Below are 17,846 nucleotides of genomic sequence, written 5' to 3' on the forward strand. Positions count from 1 at the left end.
TTAAAGATAAATGTCCGAGTCTTAAAGAAACAAACAAAAACAGATTAGTGGGCACTAAAGAAAAACGAGTTTGTCTTCAATATGTAATCGAATTCACTTAAAAAAATAATAATAATAATAGCTTAAGCTATAACAACAACGACACAAAGGGAAAAGCACGTACTCTGTAAATCGTAATAGTTTGATCGATGGTTAACATATATAAATTCCTAGGTGACATTGATTTTGAAGATAAAAGTTATATATAATTTGAATATTATTTTAAATTATTTAAGTTTAATACAATCGAAAGACAGGTACATTATTGTTTTGGTAACATATATTTATTATTAGTAATAATTTATAATCAAGTACAAAATTAACTAAAAATATAAAAACTTACACTAAACATTTGGGTAACTTCTCTTCGTTAGCTTCATTATGGAATGATTCTTTAAAATTTAAATTGTTTTGCCCTACTCTATTTATTGGTGAAATATCGCTTTCTAAATAAATTGAAAAAGAAAAATATATATTTGAATTATATCTAGAATTTTTCTACTTTTAGGAATTTAATTTCATAGACTGGTACCATTTTCCACTACATGATTCCAACCTTATTCATTACCGTTTCAGATTATATGTTTGTTATCAGCATATAGAAAATTGTCATGTTTGTTACCAGCATATATTATTTTTGAAAATGCTGTTTTTTTTTAATTATAATTTTTTTTAGTGAACATATTTCTAAAATTAACGTATGTGTCAGTCATTTTATTAATTTATAATAAACACATAACCAAATACCTAAAATAAAATCGACTTCTTGGTAATTGAGTTGGTATTAATTTTAATAATCACATGCCACATTATCAATGGTGTTATAACACAAAGTGGGAAAATGATCATCATGTTGTATCTTTTTATAAAACCAACTTTTTTTTATTTTATAATTTATTTTTTTATTTTTTATCAATTTTTTTTTAATTTAGACAAATATTTTTTAAATATAACATAATAAATAAAACATAATGTTTAAAAATTATAAATAACATATAATAATTTTTAAAGATTAAAATTAACATAGAGATTAAATTACACATAACATCCAAATTCAAAAAATAAATAAATAAATAGCATCCAAATTAAAAAAAAAATACAAAACTATTCGTTATCGTTATTGTTACCATAGAAGATTTAATCCGTCAAGTCTTCTCAAAGTTGTTTGTGTTTACTTGTGTCATGAATGTCAACAATGCGATGTAAATACTATGTTGTTTCTGGTTAAACTGAACGTGTCTGGGCCCCGTTGGGATATAGTGTGCAATATTTCGCTCTTTATCTTCTACTACCATGTTATGCATTATGATACATGCATACATGATATATCATAGAGTTTCTAAATTCAATGGTCGTGCTGCATGTTCGACTATATGTCACTTCGCCTTCAGCGCTCCAAAAGCACGTTCCACATCCTTACATGCTTCTTCTTGTCTTCTTTTAAAAAATTTGTCTCGTTTTTCAACCGGATGGCGGAATGCCTACACAAATGTGGAATACTGAGGATATATTCCATCTGTAAGGTAATACCCATATTTGTATTCGTTTCCATTCACCGTGAAAGGAGCTTCTGTTGGATTAGTGTCTAAGTCCATAACTATTTTGGTATGTACTTGACCCGATGGTGCATGGTCCTTTTGGGTTGCCTTCACCAAAGCAACTTGATAGGATGAATTATGGAGAGAAAGGATTAAATATGATTTATTAATATATTATGAGAATAATATATTAAAGGAGAAATCATATTGTTTAATTAATATTAGCCAATAATTAATTGGTAATTAGTTTTGTGACTAAAAGAGATTAATTAAACTTAAGGGACTGGAATTGTAATTATAAGATAATTGCAATTTGGGCCATGGATTGTCTTGAATCAAGAGGTGGACGAATTCTAATGGGAAACCCATAAGGAAATCGTCCAAGGGCTTGATTAAAGGAGTCTATGGGTTGCTTAGGGCTTAAGCATCCAAATTAGGGTTTCCTTGTTAGATAACCCTAATAGCCTTACTATATATATGACCCTTATGACCCAAACACGTTGTGAAGCTTTATTCTAGGGTTAGAACACATTTTGGGCAGCCTCCATCCTCTCTCCTCTTCATCCTCTTGCTTATGGTGTTTGTGAACCATTAGAGGAGTGACACTTGTGACTCTAAGCCTTCCAAAGTCAATACAAGGAGATTTGGGATTGTTATTGCTACATAACAATCAAGGTAACATCTTAAACCTATTCTTATGTTAATATGATTACTTGTATGCTAGAACTAGGGTTTATAGTCTTGGATAACTTGCATGTACAATAGAGAAACCTAGATCCAAGCATTAGGGTTTGTATGAGCACATAGGATGTTCTTAGGACCAAAACCCATCAGCATCCGGGGTCTTTCCATTCAAAAGATCATCAAATATTGGTGACTGATCAAGAACGTTGACATCGTTGTTGGAACCCGCAACCCCAAAAAATGCATGCCAAATCCATAAATCTTGAGAAGCAACAGCCTCTAAAACCAACGAAGGTGATCCGTGATGACCACTTGCGTATTGCCCTTTCCATGATACCGGATAATTTTTCCATTTCCAGTGTGTGCAATCAATGCTTCAGATCATTCCGGGAAACCCATGACGTTCTTCATGCGCCGCATACAATTCTTGCAAATCATGCAACGAAGGTTGCCGCAAATACACGTCTCCAAATGTTTCAACAACACCCTTGACAATGTATACAAACTCTCCCTTGTGGTTCTGCCGGACATTCTCATATAGTCGTCCATGGTGTCGGGTGACTCCCCCATAGCCATCAAACGAACGGCCGCAACACATTTCTGCAACATTGTAAACCCTCGTCTACCTCTAGCATCATATCTTAATTGAAAAAATTCATACCTAAACTGTAACACCTAGAATCAAAAAGACTATGAAAGGAAAGGAAAACCCTAAGTCAAGGGGGTCAACTCGTCGAGTCCATAGGTGAACTCGACGAGTCGGAGCGGGATCCGGGTTATGGAATAAGTGACCGACTCGACGAGTCGGCAAGTGGACTCGGCGAGTCTGATCTGATCGAGGAAAGCCCTAATCCGAGGGTTTGCACCCTATTTAAAGGACCTTAAGTCCTCTCCTTAGTCCCCCTTGTCGGCCAAAAGCTTCTATACACGATTCCAAACCCTAAGTTGAGTGAGAGAAGGAAGAAAGTGAGTTTGGGGCTTTTGAAAGAGGAAGATTTGGAGGATTTGACCACTAAGGAGCTGGAGGATCCAACCCTTTTGTTGTGAGCATCAGTTTGAAGGTAACAATCTGTCACCTTGCCTTTGTTGCTTCTAGATCTTCTCATGGATGATGTTTTGGGGCCATTTTGGTATGATAAGGAGCCTTTTTGAGTTAGAAGTCCAGATCTGAGGTTGCTACTTCAGATCTAGGTGTGTCTTGGCCCAGAGATCCATAAAGTATCGGTTTTTTGTGTGTTGGTAAAGCATGTTTGCCCCAAACCCTAGCCCTAGAGTGTTTTAAGCCTATAGCTCCTTGGTTTCACGTAAAGTTTGCAACTTTACGTGAGGAATAGACTTTGGAAGAGTGGATCTGCAAGATGGAGCCCCTGCATGGCTCGAAAAGCCACTGTATGGATTAAGAATTGAAGCTACTCGACGAGTCACATGGGTGGACACGGCGAGTTGGATGAAGATATGCAGGAACTCGACGAGTTGGAAGAACAACTCATGGAGTCTGTTGAATACTGCCATGGACTCGACGAGTCTATTCTTGGAATCAACGAGTTGGATCACAGAACCTCAACCTTTTCTGGTTAAGACTTAGATCGGTGAGTTGAGTGGTGACTCAGTGAGTTGGGCAGGATGGGACTCAGAGATAAATGAACTCGACGAGTCGGCGGGGTGACTCGGCAAGTTGAGCTGTATTATGAGAGTTTCAGAGCATAAAGACTCGACGAGTCAACGGGTTGACTCGGCGAGTAGAGTCAGTCAAAAAGTTTGACTTTGACCAGGACTTTGACTTTGACAAGAGTGGACTTAGTTGGCTTCTAGAGTTCTGTTTGGATCTAAGTGTTATGTATATTGATATTGGTAGCTCAGGGAGCTAGTGGAGCAGCGGTTCAGAGAATTATCGGTCAACAGTCAGAGGGTTATCAGCAAAAGTTCAACAGTACAGGTGAGTTTTCCCTTTGTGTGAATGGGTCTACGACCACAATGTCGGCCCATGTAGTTATGAGTAGGAAGACCCGGGGGTTAGCCTTAGGCACTGTTTGCTATTATGATATTCAGGACCAAGGTCCAATCTAGGGCGGGTGTCCAAGAAGTGGTTTGCATGATAGAGTATACTTGTTGTCTGTGTGATGCATGTATGTCCCTGGTAGGGAGGTGAGTGTGGGTGAGGTCCTGTATATCACCAATAATAGAGTATGGATGGTGTTCCGTATCTCATTAGTAGCAGAGCAGGGGCGAGGCCCGAGATAGGTATGGAGTGAGTGTGGGCGGGGGCCCGTACCTCGCTTACAATAGGAGCTTGGATGGGGTTCCATGACTCACTAGTAACAGGATAGGGGTGAGGCCCAAGACAGGCGAGGCCTTAGGACAGGAATACGGTAGGGTATGTTCAGTTATGTGTTGTATCTATTTGTATTATGTGGTTAGCGGGCGAGGCCCAGAGACAGGCGGGGCCTAAAAGAAACAGATATGTATCCGAGCGGGGCTTGAAGCCAAGCGGGGCCTGGAGCGGCGGGGCCGTTGTAGCGGGCGAGGCCCGAAGTAGCCGGCGAGGCCTGGAATAGCGGGCGTGGCCCAGTATGTACATTATATGTTTATGCAGGGTATGTGGTAGGTTAGGGGAACTCACTAAGCTTTGTGCTTACGGTTTTCAGTTTTGGTTTCAGGTACTTCCGGTAGCGGAGGGAAGAGCTCGGGGTTATCGCATGACACACACCATTAATTAGACAGCCTGAGATGTTTTACTCTGATAATGAGAATATGTTTTGAATTAATACTCTGAATATATGTTATGAATTATGACATGGATTTTATAAATATGGTTTTAGTAATATTTAAAGAAAATTTTCAGTCGTGATTTTTGTGATGTTACATAAACATAAATTAACTACAGTTTAAAAATATATTGCATATGTTGTAAAATTAAAGAAACATGTAGTACATTTCTATTAATTTTGTATGAAAGTATAGTAAAGAAGCGATACCGGCTTTCCAAGGCGTTGGCGATTCGTAAGAACACATCCCTACTCAAACCAAATCTTCTTTTGAAGTCGTTGCCTTGCGTACACAATTTTCCGCAATGTAATCGCGATATAGATGTTCGTGTCCATCCTCGCGATTTCTGTTTAACATCGCACGTCTTGTTAGTAGTGGGGCTGGGTCTGGTTGTAGCAGGTCGGTAGTCTAATAATGATACATCATCCTGAAGAAAATATCGTCATCTGAATCATCGGAGGAGTCGAAAGGGTCCATATTTTTTTTTAAGATAATTGAAACTATGTAGAGAGGAAAAGAGAAATTGTGTGAATTTTTTTTATAAAATTGTAGGTATTTATAGGGTAAATGATTTTTTTAAATGTTAATTTTTTTTATACCGTTGCCATCTAAACGTTTGAAAACGTTTAAATTTTATGTGTTTCATCTAGTCGCGACGCCAACGAGCTTCAATCTCGACGAGTTGCTTTTCGTTTTGGCCCATACCGCATAGTCTTATAATTATGCTCCCTTTAGACACAAAATTTTATACGAGATGGTATGGTTCATATTTTGCTCATTACCAGTGACGTGGACGGCTTTAACGCCGTCGTAACGGGGGAACACCCCTCCCCCTACTCGTTGCATCTCGTCGCGTTACATTTCGTGCTCGTTACCATCAGGTGAAACAGACAAATATTCAACCGTTTTTTATTTCAAACCGTTTGACTACGGTCAATTTAATAAAAAAAAACTTTAAAATTAATTATTCTTTGACTATATAAATACTAATTATCTAAACAATTTTATACACATAACTTCTCTCTTTCTCCCTATATAATCTCAATTATCTTCAAAAAAAATTATGGATCCTTTCGACTCGTTCGTTGACGATATATTCTTCAGGATGATGTATCATTATTACACTAACGAGCTGCTATAATGAGATCCAACCCCAATACTAACAAGACGTGCGATGTTAAACAAAAATCGCGAGGAAGGACACGAGTATCTATATCGCGATTACTTTGCAGATAATTGTGTATACGTGGAGAATGACTTCAAAAGAAGATTTCGTTTGAGTAGGAATGTGTTCTTACGGATCGTCAACGCCTTGGAAAGCCGGTATCGCTTCTTTACTATACTTTTATACAAAATAAATACAAATGTACTACATGTTTCTTTTTAATTTTACAACAAATGTACTATATTATTAAACTGTAGTTAATTTATGTTTAAGTGTGATTTTTTTCAATTGAGATATGATGCTAGAGGTAGACAAGGGTTTACGGCGTTGCAGAAATGTGTTACGGCCATTCGTTTGATGACTATGGGGGAGTCACCCGACACCATGGACGACTATATGATAATGTCCGACAGAACCGCAAGGGAGAGTTTGTATACATTGTCAAGGGTGTTGTTGAAAGATTTGGAGACGTGTATTTGCAGAAACCTTCGTTACATGATTTGCAAGAATTGTATGTGGCGCATGAAGAACGCCATGGGTTTCCCGGAATGATCGGAAGCATTGATTGCATACACTGGAAATGGAAAAATTGTTCGGTAGCATGGAAAGGGCAATACGCAAGTGGTCATCACAAATCACCTTATTTGGTTTTAGAGGCTGTTGCTTCTCAAGGTTTATGGATTTGGCATGCATTTTTTGGGGTTGCGGGTTCCAACAACGACGTCAACGTTCTTGATCAGTCGCCAATATTTGACGATCTTTTGAATGGAAAGGCTCGGATGCTCCTTTCACGGTGAAGGGAAACGAATACAAATATGAGTATTACCTTACAGATGGAATATATCCTCAGTATTCCAAATTCATGAAGACATTCCGCCACCCGGTTGAACAACGAGACAACTTTTTTAAGAGAAGACAAAAAGGAGCATGTAAGGATGTGGAACGTGTTTTTGGAGTGCTGAAGGCGAAGTAGCATATAGTTGAACATACATCATGACCATTGGATTTAGAAACTCTACGATATATCATGTATGCATGTATCATAATGCATAACATGAGAGTAGAAGATAAAGGACGAAATATTGCACACTATATCCCAACAGAGCCCAGACACGTTCAGTTTCAACCAGAAACAACAGAGTATTTGCATCTAGTTGTTGACATTCAGGATGCAAATAAATTCATACAACTTCGAGATGACTTGGCGTATTATATCTTCTATGGTAACAATAACGATAACGAATAGCGTTTAGTTTTTAAAAAATATGTTTTTTAACGAATAGCGTTGTATTTTTTTTTTTTTTTGAATTTGGATGTTATGTGTAATTTAATTTCTAAGTTTTTTTTTTAATTTTTAAAAATTATTTTTATTATATGTTATTTATAATTTATTATGTTATATTTAAAAATAGACACAATTGCAAAAACGGTCCCCGTGGTATGCATTTTCTTGGGGTTTTAGTCCAAACCATGACTTTTTTGGATTGATGATCCTTTTGAGTTAGTTTCATTTCGTTTTTGGTCCCTATGAATAGTGAAATAAATGTAATACCCTTGGGTTATTTATTTTTCATTTATTTCATTTTTTTTAAATCTATATACTTATTTATTTATTTAACTAATTGAAAAAATAAATCTTTTTCTCTCTCTCTCTCTCTCTCTCTCTCTCAACTGTATACCCCCACCTCCTCCTTTTTCTTTTTACCCAAGATGAACACTTCATTTTCTTCATCTCCTCCTTCTTAATCAAAATTCCACATCTACCCACCAAGTTTTCATCTACAACAATCGCTATAGCCCAAAAATCAGTTACATTCGATGTTGGTCATACCAACAAACCTGGATTTCATGAACTCAATATGGGTTCCCCTATTTCCCCCCTTACGACCTGGAACAGTGGTAATCGAACCACTTACATCGACCTACCATCTTTCCATAAAATTACATTGACCCACCATCTTCTCCATACAACCATTGTCACCATCTTCATAACAGCAAGAAACCAACCCCCACTCTCGGTTTCTTTCACTTACAGATCTATAAATCTCAATTTCATTTTCGGTGGACCTTGGTCATAGATTTTGAAGATTGTTCTCTGGAGGTGACAATAAAGATTAATTAAGATCGATAAAGTGAGGCACCGGTGTTGAAGGCTCAAACTCAATCCCATTCACAACCTCTAATTAAAGCACTAAAACTCAATCTCATTCAAAATTCTTCACCTATAAGAACCCATTTAATAGAATTCTCCATCAATTGAAGGCTCAAACCAAACACCTTGAGAAATAAATGGATAGGTGTAACGAGCATCTATATCGGTTCCAAAAGAAACTTAGACTGCCGGTTGTTAAACATCAAATAGGCGACAACCATTAAGGTGTCGGCGGCGAGGATTATGGGCCACATTTGGGAGGCAGTGAAGCAAGAATGTGAGGATTGAGATGAGATTGGTCGGAGTTTGGAGACAATTGTGTTGATGTTTTCAGTTTCAATTACTAGTTTCTTAAGAGATGGAGATGGACAGATTATGCATCCCTTCCTTGAAGAACAACAACCAAATAAGCGTTTGAAAACCCATTATCCAGAAGCATTTTATAGATTCAAAAATCGATTTCAGTTTTAGAAACAAACCTAGAAAATCAATTGTTCACCGGTTAAGCAAAGATATATGTGGGATAGGGTGGAGGAGATGGAGGTGGTTGGCATCGGATGGTGGTGGTGGTGAACAGTGATGGACAGTAGAGATGGAGGTGGATGTGTTCTTGAGATTGTGCGTATGAGTTCGTGTTAAGTGTGTGTTTTGGAGAGAGAGAGGTGGGCCCCATAATTTTTAATAATAAAACTTTAAATTAAATAGCAAAAACCATAAAAAATGTATTAGAAGGGCATTTTAGTCTTTTCAGTTTTTGAGGGACCAAAAACGCAACGAAACAAGCTCAAAAGGACCACCAATCCAAAAAAGTTGTGGCTTGGACTAAAACCCTAAAAAAATGAATACCACAGGGACCATTTTTGCAATTTTGTCTTAAAAATACTTGTTTAAATAAAAAAAAAAGACATTTGAAAAAAAAATTAAAAAAATTATAAATTGGAAAAAAGTTGGTGTTATAACAAGATGTAACATAATAATCATCTTTCCAATTGGTGTTATAATACCGTTGATGATATGGCATGTGAAGTGACATTAAAATAATAGTATGACTAGTTGCCAACACCAATACACTTACAAAAAGGTTTAAAATTCAAACTTACATGAACAAAATATTGATAGTAAAGTGTAATTTACCTTTAATGTCATAGACGATAGAATGGGTTCGGACTTCACCGTGAGTCGATCATCGGTGCGGCTTATACTTTTATTTTATTTTATTACAAGTCTATAATTATTTAAGTTAATAATTAACAAAAAGCCTCATGCCCTTATGGGTTTCTGTTTGCTTTTATAAAAAGATTTTGGTATTTGGTGGAAACATGTGTAATTAACTTGGTGAAGCAATTTTGAGATTCAAGCGTGGTATTGAAAGGTTATAATATTTCCGTTATGACTCTTATCTTTAAAGTCAATGACCGAAATTTGTCAAAGATTAAAGCCCCATTAGCTTCACAAAGATGCCAATATAAATTATTGGTAAAACTATTACCTAGTCACTTATGTCAAGTTATCGGTGACATATCAATTCGAAGAAATCGACCTTCATCAAATCCTTGACATACCTTTAATGTTAAAGGAAATTGTTGGTTGGCACAAGAACAAGAAGGATAAAAACTAGATTATCGTTTTTAAAGTTGATATTGAAAGCCCACAAGACTCATTAGGTACTTGTTATTTCTTCATTTTTGGCATGTTGTTGAGAGAAGAACTTAATTATGAAAGATTATGTTGCGGAATATAATTTAATCATAATGGATCTTGATCAGCTCAACAATAATTTAAGATGTGGAATGGTAAGACAGTTATAAAGAAATATAAGAACAAAAGTTACAAAATAAACATAAAACAAGTAAATAAATATTTATTTGAATCTTAACCAAGCATGCTTGCAAGCTTGAAGTTAATAAGCGATGAAAAACATAAACAAAAGTGGATAAAGAGATTTGTATTTCAGATAAAATTTCGATTACAAGATATGACATTGACACACTATAGAGCATTACCAAAACTCTTTATTTATAGGAAAGTAAAATAAAATAAATAGACCAGACCATGCTAAGGTATGACGTATTGACGGCCATGCTTTCCATGCATTGACTGACATAATTTATCTAAGAGATATGGCCTAATAACGTAGCAAAATGTACTTCCTCTTTTGGCTAACAAATCGACAAAGGGACTTGGGAGCTTTGCATCGACTTCTCAATATGATCTTCGCATCACCACATAAAACACTTAGCCATTTTTCCTTAGCTGTCCAGGGTCACTTCATGTTTCAACAATTTCCCACTAAACGGCCTAGCAACTAACTTCTTCACTTGATAAGTTTGAGAAATTTGATCAAAATCTTCAAAAACTTCCTCACGGCTAAGACCCATTCGGTTCTCTGTCTTACTGCATCCTTCCTTTCATCTGTATTGCAGTTTGATTTATCCACAACACTCATAAACCCTTCTAGTTGACCGTTTGAGCATCTATGGAATGAAGATAGATGAAGAATGTTATTTTCTGTACACTTGCCCAGACGAAAGATTATTCCATGTTCTGTAAAGTTTGTAGCTCCACACTTTAACTCTTGAATTCCTTAAGTTACTATCATAGCAGGCTCAAGTGGAGGTATGTCCACATGGTTGGGGAGCACTGGTTGAACTTCGATATCGATGGATGTGAAGTCACAAACAAGTGACTTGAGAAAATCAAAATCCCTGGCATAAGTTGGCTTGAAGCTGTGGTGCCTCTCAATCTTTTGACTAGTTATCCTCGCAATGATAAATATTTCTTTTGGGTTCATGTTGAAGAAGTCTACTTGGGTTCGATCATACTCTACACCATTACATATAAGATTATATTGATAGAAATGAGCTTTCATGAAGGATCTATGTTTATTGGTCTTCACATATTGAGGTATTTCGCTCGAAAAAACTTCATTCACACCTCTTCCATGTTTGTTGTGAAATTTACATATACGATTGAAGTCGAGTAAAAGTCTTCTAGTCTAAGGAAATGAATGATCAAGATCGTCAAAAACCTTGAAAATTTTGTCATTTGGAGAAAGAGAGATGTCTCAGTAAGTGTTGTCATTTGGAGATACGTATGAGAGATGAGAGACAGAATCTCCATCAACTAATAAACGAATTGGATAGACCAATGATTAAATAACGGTTTCATCCATGAAAATATCTACATAAAACTTCCCAAAAATATCTTCTTGAACTTCACATATCTCCGGTGTCTTTTCGTCTATTTGGTAGTAGGAGATTCCTCTTCTTTTACAGAAGAACCGAAACCTTATTCTCCTTCGGTGGTCTTGGTTTTCATAGGAGGGAGGGTGGAAATTTACTTGACTTTGTTTTTGGTAGGTAGCTAGTATGAGTGTTTTCATCAGGTCCTTTTGTCCTTGACTTAAAGGGAGAAGTCTTCATGGGGGGATTTGTTAGTTTGTGGTGGAGGGATTGGAGTTTCAACATTAACACTTCACCAGCTTCATTCCATATAGCTTTTCCCCATATTGAGGTAGAATACCCTACCTTCTCCTTAAACTGACTTCTGTTCAAACCATTATTACTTTGGCAAAGGAGATTTGAGTTTTGACATTGACTTGGGTGGTAGTGAGAAGAGTTGGATCAAAAAGATGGTTGATGATGTCCTCTGATAGCTTGTGAATCTTTTGAACGATTTTAGAAGGAACACTCATTAATTGAGATGCTTTAGTTAGGACTTGCAAGAGAAGATGATTAGATTTCTTCAAGTCCTTGATTTCGTGTTGTAGTTCATTTTACACCGTTTCGTAAGCTCTATGGCATTCAGTTATCAGCTCTCCCATTTCTTTTGTGAAGATCTTCATGTTATCATCTATCTTCGTTCTCACAACCCCCATTCCTTGTACAATGTCTTCACATTGTTTGATCATTTCACCTTGATCTTTCAATCTGGACTCATCTAACTCCTTTATCCCTTCTTGGAAGCACAAAAGTACACATTGATCCATTACTTTCTCCATAACCTCAAATCTAGAGACCCTGTTAACAAGCAAGTTAAGTTCATAGGATACCACATACTGCTCCTGTGGTGATTGTTTAGTGGATACAACAACCAATATTTTATCAACCTTTTCATTTAGGTGCATGAATTCTACCCGGGACATCGATTGCTTCATCTTCTTTTTCTTCTATGTAAGGGGAGGAATATGGTTTTTATTGGAGGAATGATGAGAGGTGAAGGACTCTTTTTCGGAGAGGAAATTGTGTACTTCATTTTCATGGATGTGCCCATAGTCACTCAAATCAAGACCAAACAATGGATCATCTTTTATTTGAAGCTCTTCTCCATTGAATCTTTCATTGCTTGGTTCAGTATTGATACCTCTGGCATGGGTTGCTTGACCTTCATTGGCTTTTTTCATCACATTCTCCATCATTTCCATCCGATCTTGAGACTTCTGGATAAAAAGAACTATATTCACATTCAATATAATGGATATCAGGTATTGATCCATCTTGTCTTCGGCTTCTTAGGATTTTGCATTCATCTCTTGAACAAAAGTTGATTTTGCTTTATCTCTTACAAAGCCTTCTTGAAGTTCTCAAATTGTACAACCACTTCTGTGGTCTTGGTTTTGTACTTGGACCAACTATCACTTGAAACATTATTCTCACCAATAACCACTATGGTGTTCCCTAGGTTCACAAATCCTCCACACCGACGCGCTCCCTATGGATAAATCGTTTTTCTTTAATGTAGAGTAAGTAGGATTTTTAGGAATTTTGCGGTCTCCTTGGTCTAAAACGAAGTTTGACCTTAGTCTTATTCTGGGTACGGTCTCTGAAAAGGGACCATGCGGTGCATTGAGTGTATGTGTTTTGAAGAATGAGGACATGACCTCAGGGGAAACGAATTATACATGCTTTCTCATAGAGACCATAGGAGTTTTATCAACATCAAGGCTCATTTCAAACATATGATTGGGATTCTTTTCCATTCTTCGGTGAAACAGGTGTACCTCCTGCACCCATGTGGTTAGATGGGGTTCTTTTGGATGATACAACATCAGATCCAATGCCCTTCAGAACATTTTTAAAAGCTCTAGTGCCTAGTGTGGGTCACTTTTTGGCTTGGTGGGATGGGGATTTCAACTTCCTTTTTGTAAAAACATTTTGTGATTTAGAATCACTCAACTCACTAGATGGAACACTCTTCGCTTTCTTGGGGGTTGGGTTCTTCTCCATAATACTTTTCTAACATTTAGGTCTATCCTCGTTATCAGACTTGTTTGCTACCTTATTAATGGGTTTTGGTGGGGTGGAATGATATGGATCTACATCATTTGAATCCCAAAGATGGTTTATGACAACATCGAATGTCATGTCTAAACCTTGTAGAATGGCTACATGGAATTTTCTAATAGGTACAAAATAAGTTTGATCCTTGGGAAGAGAGTAAGTTTTAATTGTGGGAAGAGTTAAAAGATTAAGATCATCATGACAAGGACTCTAGCTTCGTTATGGAGATCCCTACTTTATAGTGCCCGAAACCTCACATATGTAACTTTTATGAGGCCTTCGGGAAGAGTCTCTTTCCTAATTTACTACACAAAGTCTTGCTATAGGATCGTCCCCATAGCCACTTGTTCACCAGTAAACATACTCCAAAGAATATCAGGAAGTAGTTTACTCATTTGTTATGTTCCTCCTGTTCTTCTAGATAAGTATCAAATGAGGTGTTGACATACAAACTCCCAGACTGTAGGAATTCTTCTTTTATAGAAATCAGCAACACCGTTGAGTTTGGTATGATACCCCATCTTGTATAAAACCCCAATGGAATCATTTACAAACATCTCCTTTGTGAGTACACCAATGGAATCATTTACCAATAAAAAAAACTAACTTCATTCAAATCGTCCTCGGGATGATATGAAAAGTGATGGATTTTACATGAAATAACGCAGATAAATCCTTAACATTTAAGGGTACATGCAACCTTTTAGATCTATGCCATAACACTACTGAATTAACATTATATTGAACAACAAGAAAACTATGAACCCTAGATATTTTTCGAAAAACATAAACAAGTGAGGGCTTACATACCTTTTGTAAATAACTAATCAAATAACTACTTGAAACACTTTTGGAAGTAAGCACCACAAGTGTCATGCCTCTAATGGTTCACACCAAAACCCTAGCAACCAAGGTGACTTGAAGAGATAGAGTAGAGAGATCTGAATTTCGGCTATCCTTAGGTCTAGAAGACATGGCCGAGATTTCTAGGTATAGGGATCCTTCTATAGTGCAACTTGAAAACCCTAGATAACCCTAAAAGGAATAAAATAATATTATTTCATTTTGATAATTATCCAACTTCCTAATTCTCCTCCAAGGATAATTCTAGAAACCCTAGACCCTCCTAAAAGTGGCCAAGGCTATAAGAAACTTCTGGAATGTTTCTTGTTCAACTATTGGACAATTATACTTTAACCCCTCTACTTTTAATTAATCCAATAAACCCCAAAATTAATTCCAATTAACTTCTGATTAATTCTTAATTAAATGATAATTTTTCGAACTAATATATTATTCTTAAAATATATTAACAAATCATTTATTTTGATTTCTAATTAATTTATTAATCATATAATAAATTAATAAATCAGTCACTCTCTCTCTCTCTCTAAAAGTTTTCCTATTCAGTTACTAGGTTTGAGGGCAACCTAAAAAGATTGTGCTACCATCAATTCAAGTATATACCAATTATAGTAATGGGCTTAGACACCTAATCCAACAGTCTCCCACTTGGATAAGTCTATAACTACAATTGCCAATAAACATCTAAACTGATCATCAAATTGTAGCTTCCAAAAGCCGTTGTCGAACTCCGACCCAGTCAGTTATGTGTCCTAAGATAAGTAATCAAACATTCCTTCGTTCTACAAGATATTGTATGGACACGAGACATGAATTGAAATCAATCTCATTGTCCAAAATTTTGTTCCTTGATTTCCCGATTTATGATGACTGAATTCAGACTACTAATTAACACATCAATTTAGTTCGGGCTCGGCCAAGCACTTTAGATGTCGACATCAAATCATCGAGGGGACCAAAGATATCGCTTTTCCCATTAAGGAAAAAGGAACAAATAAACTTTGACTCATATGCTTGTAACTTTTACTCACCAAATCGCATATCACACTACGTTTTATAACATTAAGTTACTGATGCGTTTTCGCAATACCAATGTACAAATGACTTGTTGTAACGCCCCGATTCTCAGGTATTAATATGATGGCTTTAATTTTCAAGTTTCAAAGTCTACTCAACGAGTTGGATTCCCTGACTCGTCGAGTAGCAGTGGGTTTGGGGCCACGTGTCTAAGTGGACAACTCGTCGAGTCAAAAGAGTGACTCGACAAGTTGGAGCCGGAGGGTGAAACCCAAATTTCCGGGGTTTTGCACCCTATTTAAGGAACCATTGGCCTCCCTTAGTCCCTTAAGTCTCTAGAGAGTCCATCAAACCCTATTTCGTGTGAGAGCTTCATTTGAGTGTGTTTTTGAGCTTTGGAAGGTGGAACTTGTGAAGAATGCTTGAAGGTCAAGTAGCTAGCAGCAAGGGACTTGTGTGGATCTGCAAAATCTATCTCAATTAGCTCCATTTGAGGTATCAATTCATCATCTTGGCCTTATTCCTTTTAGATCTCTTCGGATGAAGTTTAGGGCTTTTTGGCTTGGTTATGAAGCTATTGTTGGGTATGAGCTGGATCTGAAGTTGTAACTTCAGATCTAAACCCTCCTTGGGATCTAGGGTTATAAAGTTCTAGCCTTCTCATGTATGAAACCTTCCATTTGAGTTAGACCCCATTTCAAGTTTGGATTTGGCATTATGAGTTATTAGAGCCTTGCATGCAAGTAAAGTTTGCAACTTTACATGATAAGCATGCCTTGGGAAGTTGGATCGCCAGTATGGAGCCTTGGCATGGCTTAAAAAGCAATTGTATGGATGAAGGACCGAAGGGACTCGACGAGTCAGTAGAGTGACTCTGCGAGTCCGATGAAGATTGCCTTGGGATCGGCATGTCAGACGAGTGACTCGGCGAGTTGGCAAGTTATTCAAGGAACTCGGCGAGTAGCTGAGGGTACTCGACGAGTTGAGGTCAACATGGACTGTTAACGTTGGCAGTTGAGTTTGACTTTGACCAAGGGTTGAACAATTGACTTCTGAGGGTATTTTGGTAAATTGGTTATTTATAGCAAAGGACATTGGTGAATATAGGTGTGGGAGTTGGAGTTACTTTTGGAGGAGTTTGACTCTATCTTCCGAGCTACTTGTGAGGTGAGTTATCCTCACTATATCAATAGGGTCTAAGGCACCAAGGCCAGCCCTTTCTCGGATTGTATACTGGTATTTTTTTGATATGCTTATCGATCTGTTAGATTTTCATTCTGGTATTTAGGACGACATTATGTTTAGTGACCTGGTTTAGGTCAGAATCCTGGTATATAGGATGATGCTACGTTAGTGACCGGTTAGGTCAGTATCCTGGTTAGGATGTTGCTATGCTATATGATCTATTAGAACGGTTTGTTGTCTATGGACTGTTATGTGATTATATGTTATATGTGCACATTGTTGTTTGATTGGCGTTGGGTTGAGGCGGGTCCTGCTTTGTGCTGTAGGCCAACATACCTAGGGCGAACCGGATAGACTACAGACCCGGGAGGGCACATAGTCAGGTCGAAGGCCCATCGAGCGGTCCGGATAGGATGAAGGCCCCGAGAGGGCGGTCCAGACATTCTGAGGCTCGGAGAGTGGGCCAGATAGTTTGAAGGCCCCGAGAGGGCGGTCCAGACATTATAAGATGTGGTTATGATATTGTTGAGGTTGGTATTTTGGGGGTAACTCACTAAGCTTACATTTTCATTTTATTGTTTCAGGTTCAGTGGATGACTGCAGGAAGGCGAAGGCATGACCATACACTTCCTCGATTTATGATTATGATTTTATGGGAACTCTGATGTTTAAACTATTTTGAAAACAAATTGTAATAACTAAATGGCTTTATATGAGTTAAAAAGTTTTAAATTGACTCAAATTTTATGGATGTTACAAGTTGGTATCAGAGCCTTGGTTAGAGTGAATTGGAGGAACATTCGTGTGAATCCAGTCTCAAAATTATTTTTTTAAAAAGGGTTTTCAAAATAAGTAAAGGAGGATGCAAAGTGTCCGATCAGTCGGAGCCAGTAAGTGAACCCAGAAATACCATACACTTATTTAATTATGTGATATGTTAGAACAACATGCTAGTACTAGGCTAGGGATCTTCAGGAATTGCATGACAGAATTGCCTGATTAAATGATGCCTGCTAGCCTAGGGTTTCCTTTATATGAAATTTTCATCATTACTATAGTTGCTTAGTGTATGCATCACAGTTATACATAATTAAGCTCTTATAGCCTGAGAATGTTTGATTTGGCCTGGTGTTCTGTTCTTGTCTAATTGTGAGCTT

General features: G+C 37.2%; 1 protein-coding gene across 1 annotated transcript; it reads left to right on the forward strand.

The window, feature by feature from the left end:
* The first annotated feature begins 6,527 nt into the window (after window positions 1-6,527).
* On the forward strand, window positions 6,528-7,165 carry LOC145050291 (uncharacterized). The gene is made up of 2 exons (XM_078998567.1): window positions 6,528-6,864; window positions 6,966-7,165. Exons 1-2 carry the CDS (start codon window positions 6,528-6,530, stop codon window positions 7,163-7,165), a joined length of 537 nt encoding a protein of 178 aa, XP_078854693.1.
* The last annotated feature ends 10,681 nt before the right edge of the window (window positions 7,166-17,846 follow it).

This window comes from Lactuca serriola, chromosome 5 (genome assembly GCF_051521515.1).
Source record: "Lactuca serriola cultivar US96UC23 chromosome 5, Lser_US96UC23_V15, whole genome shotgun sequence".
Lineage (NCBI taxonomy): Eukaryota > Viridiplantae > Streptophyta > Magnoliopsida > Asterales > Asteraceae > Lactuca > Lactuca serriola.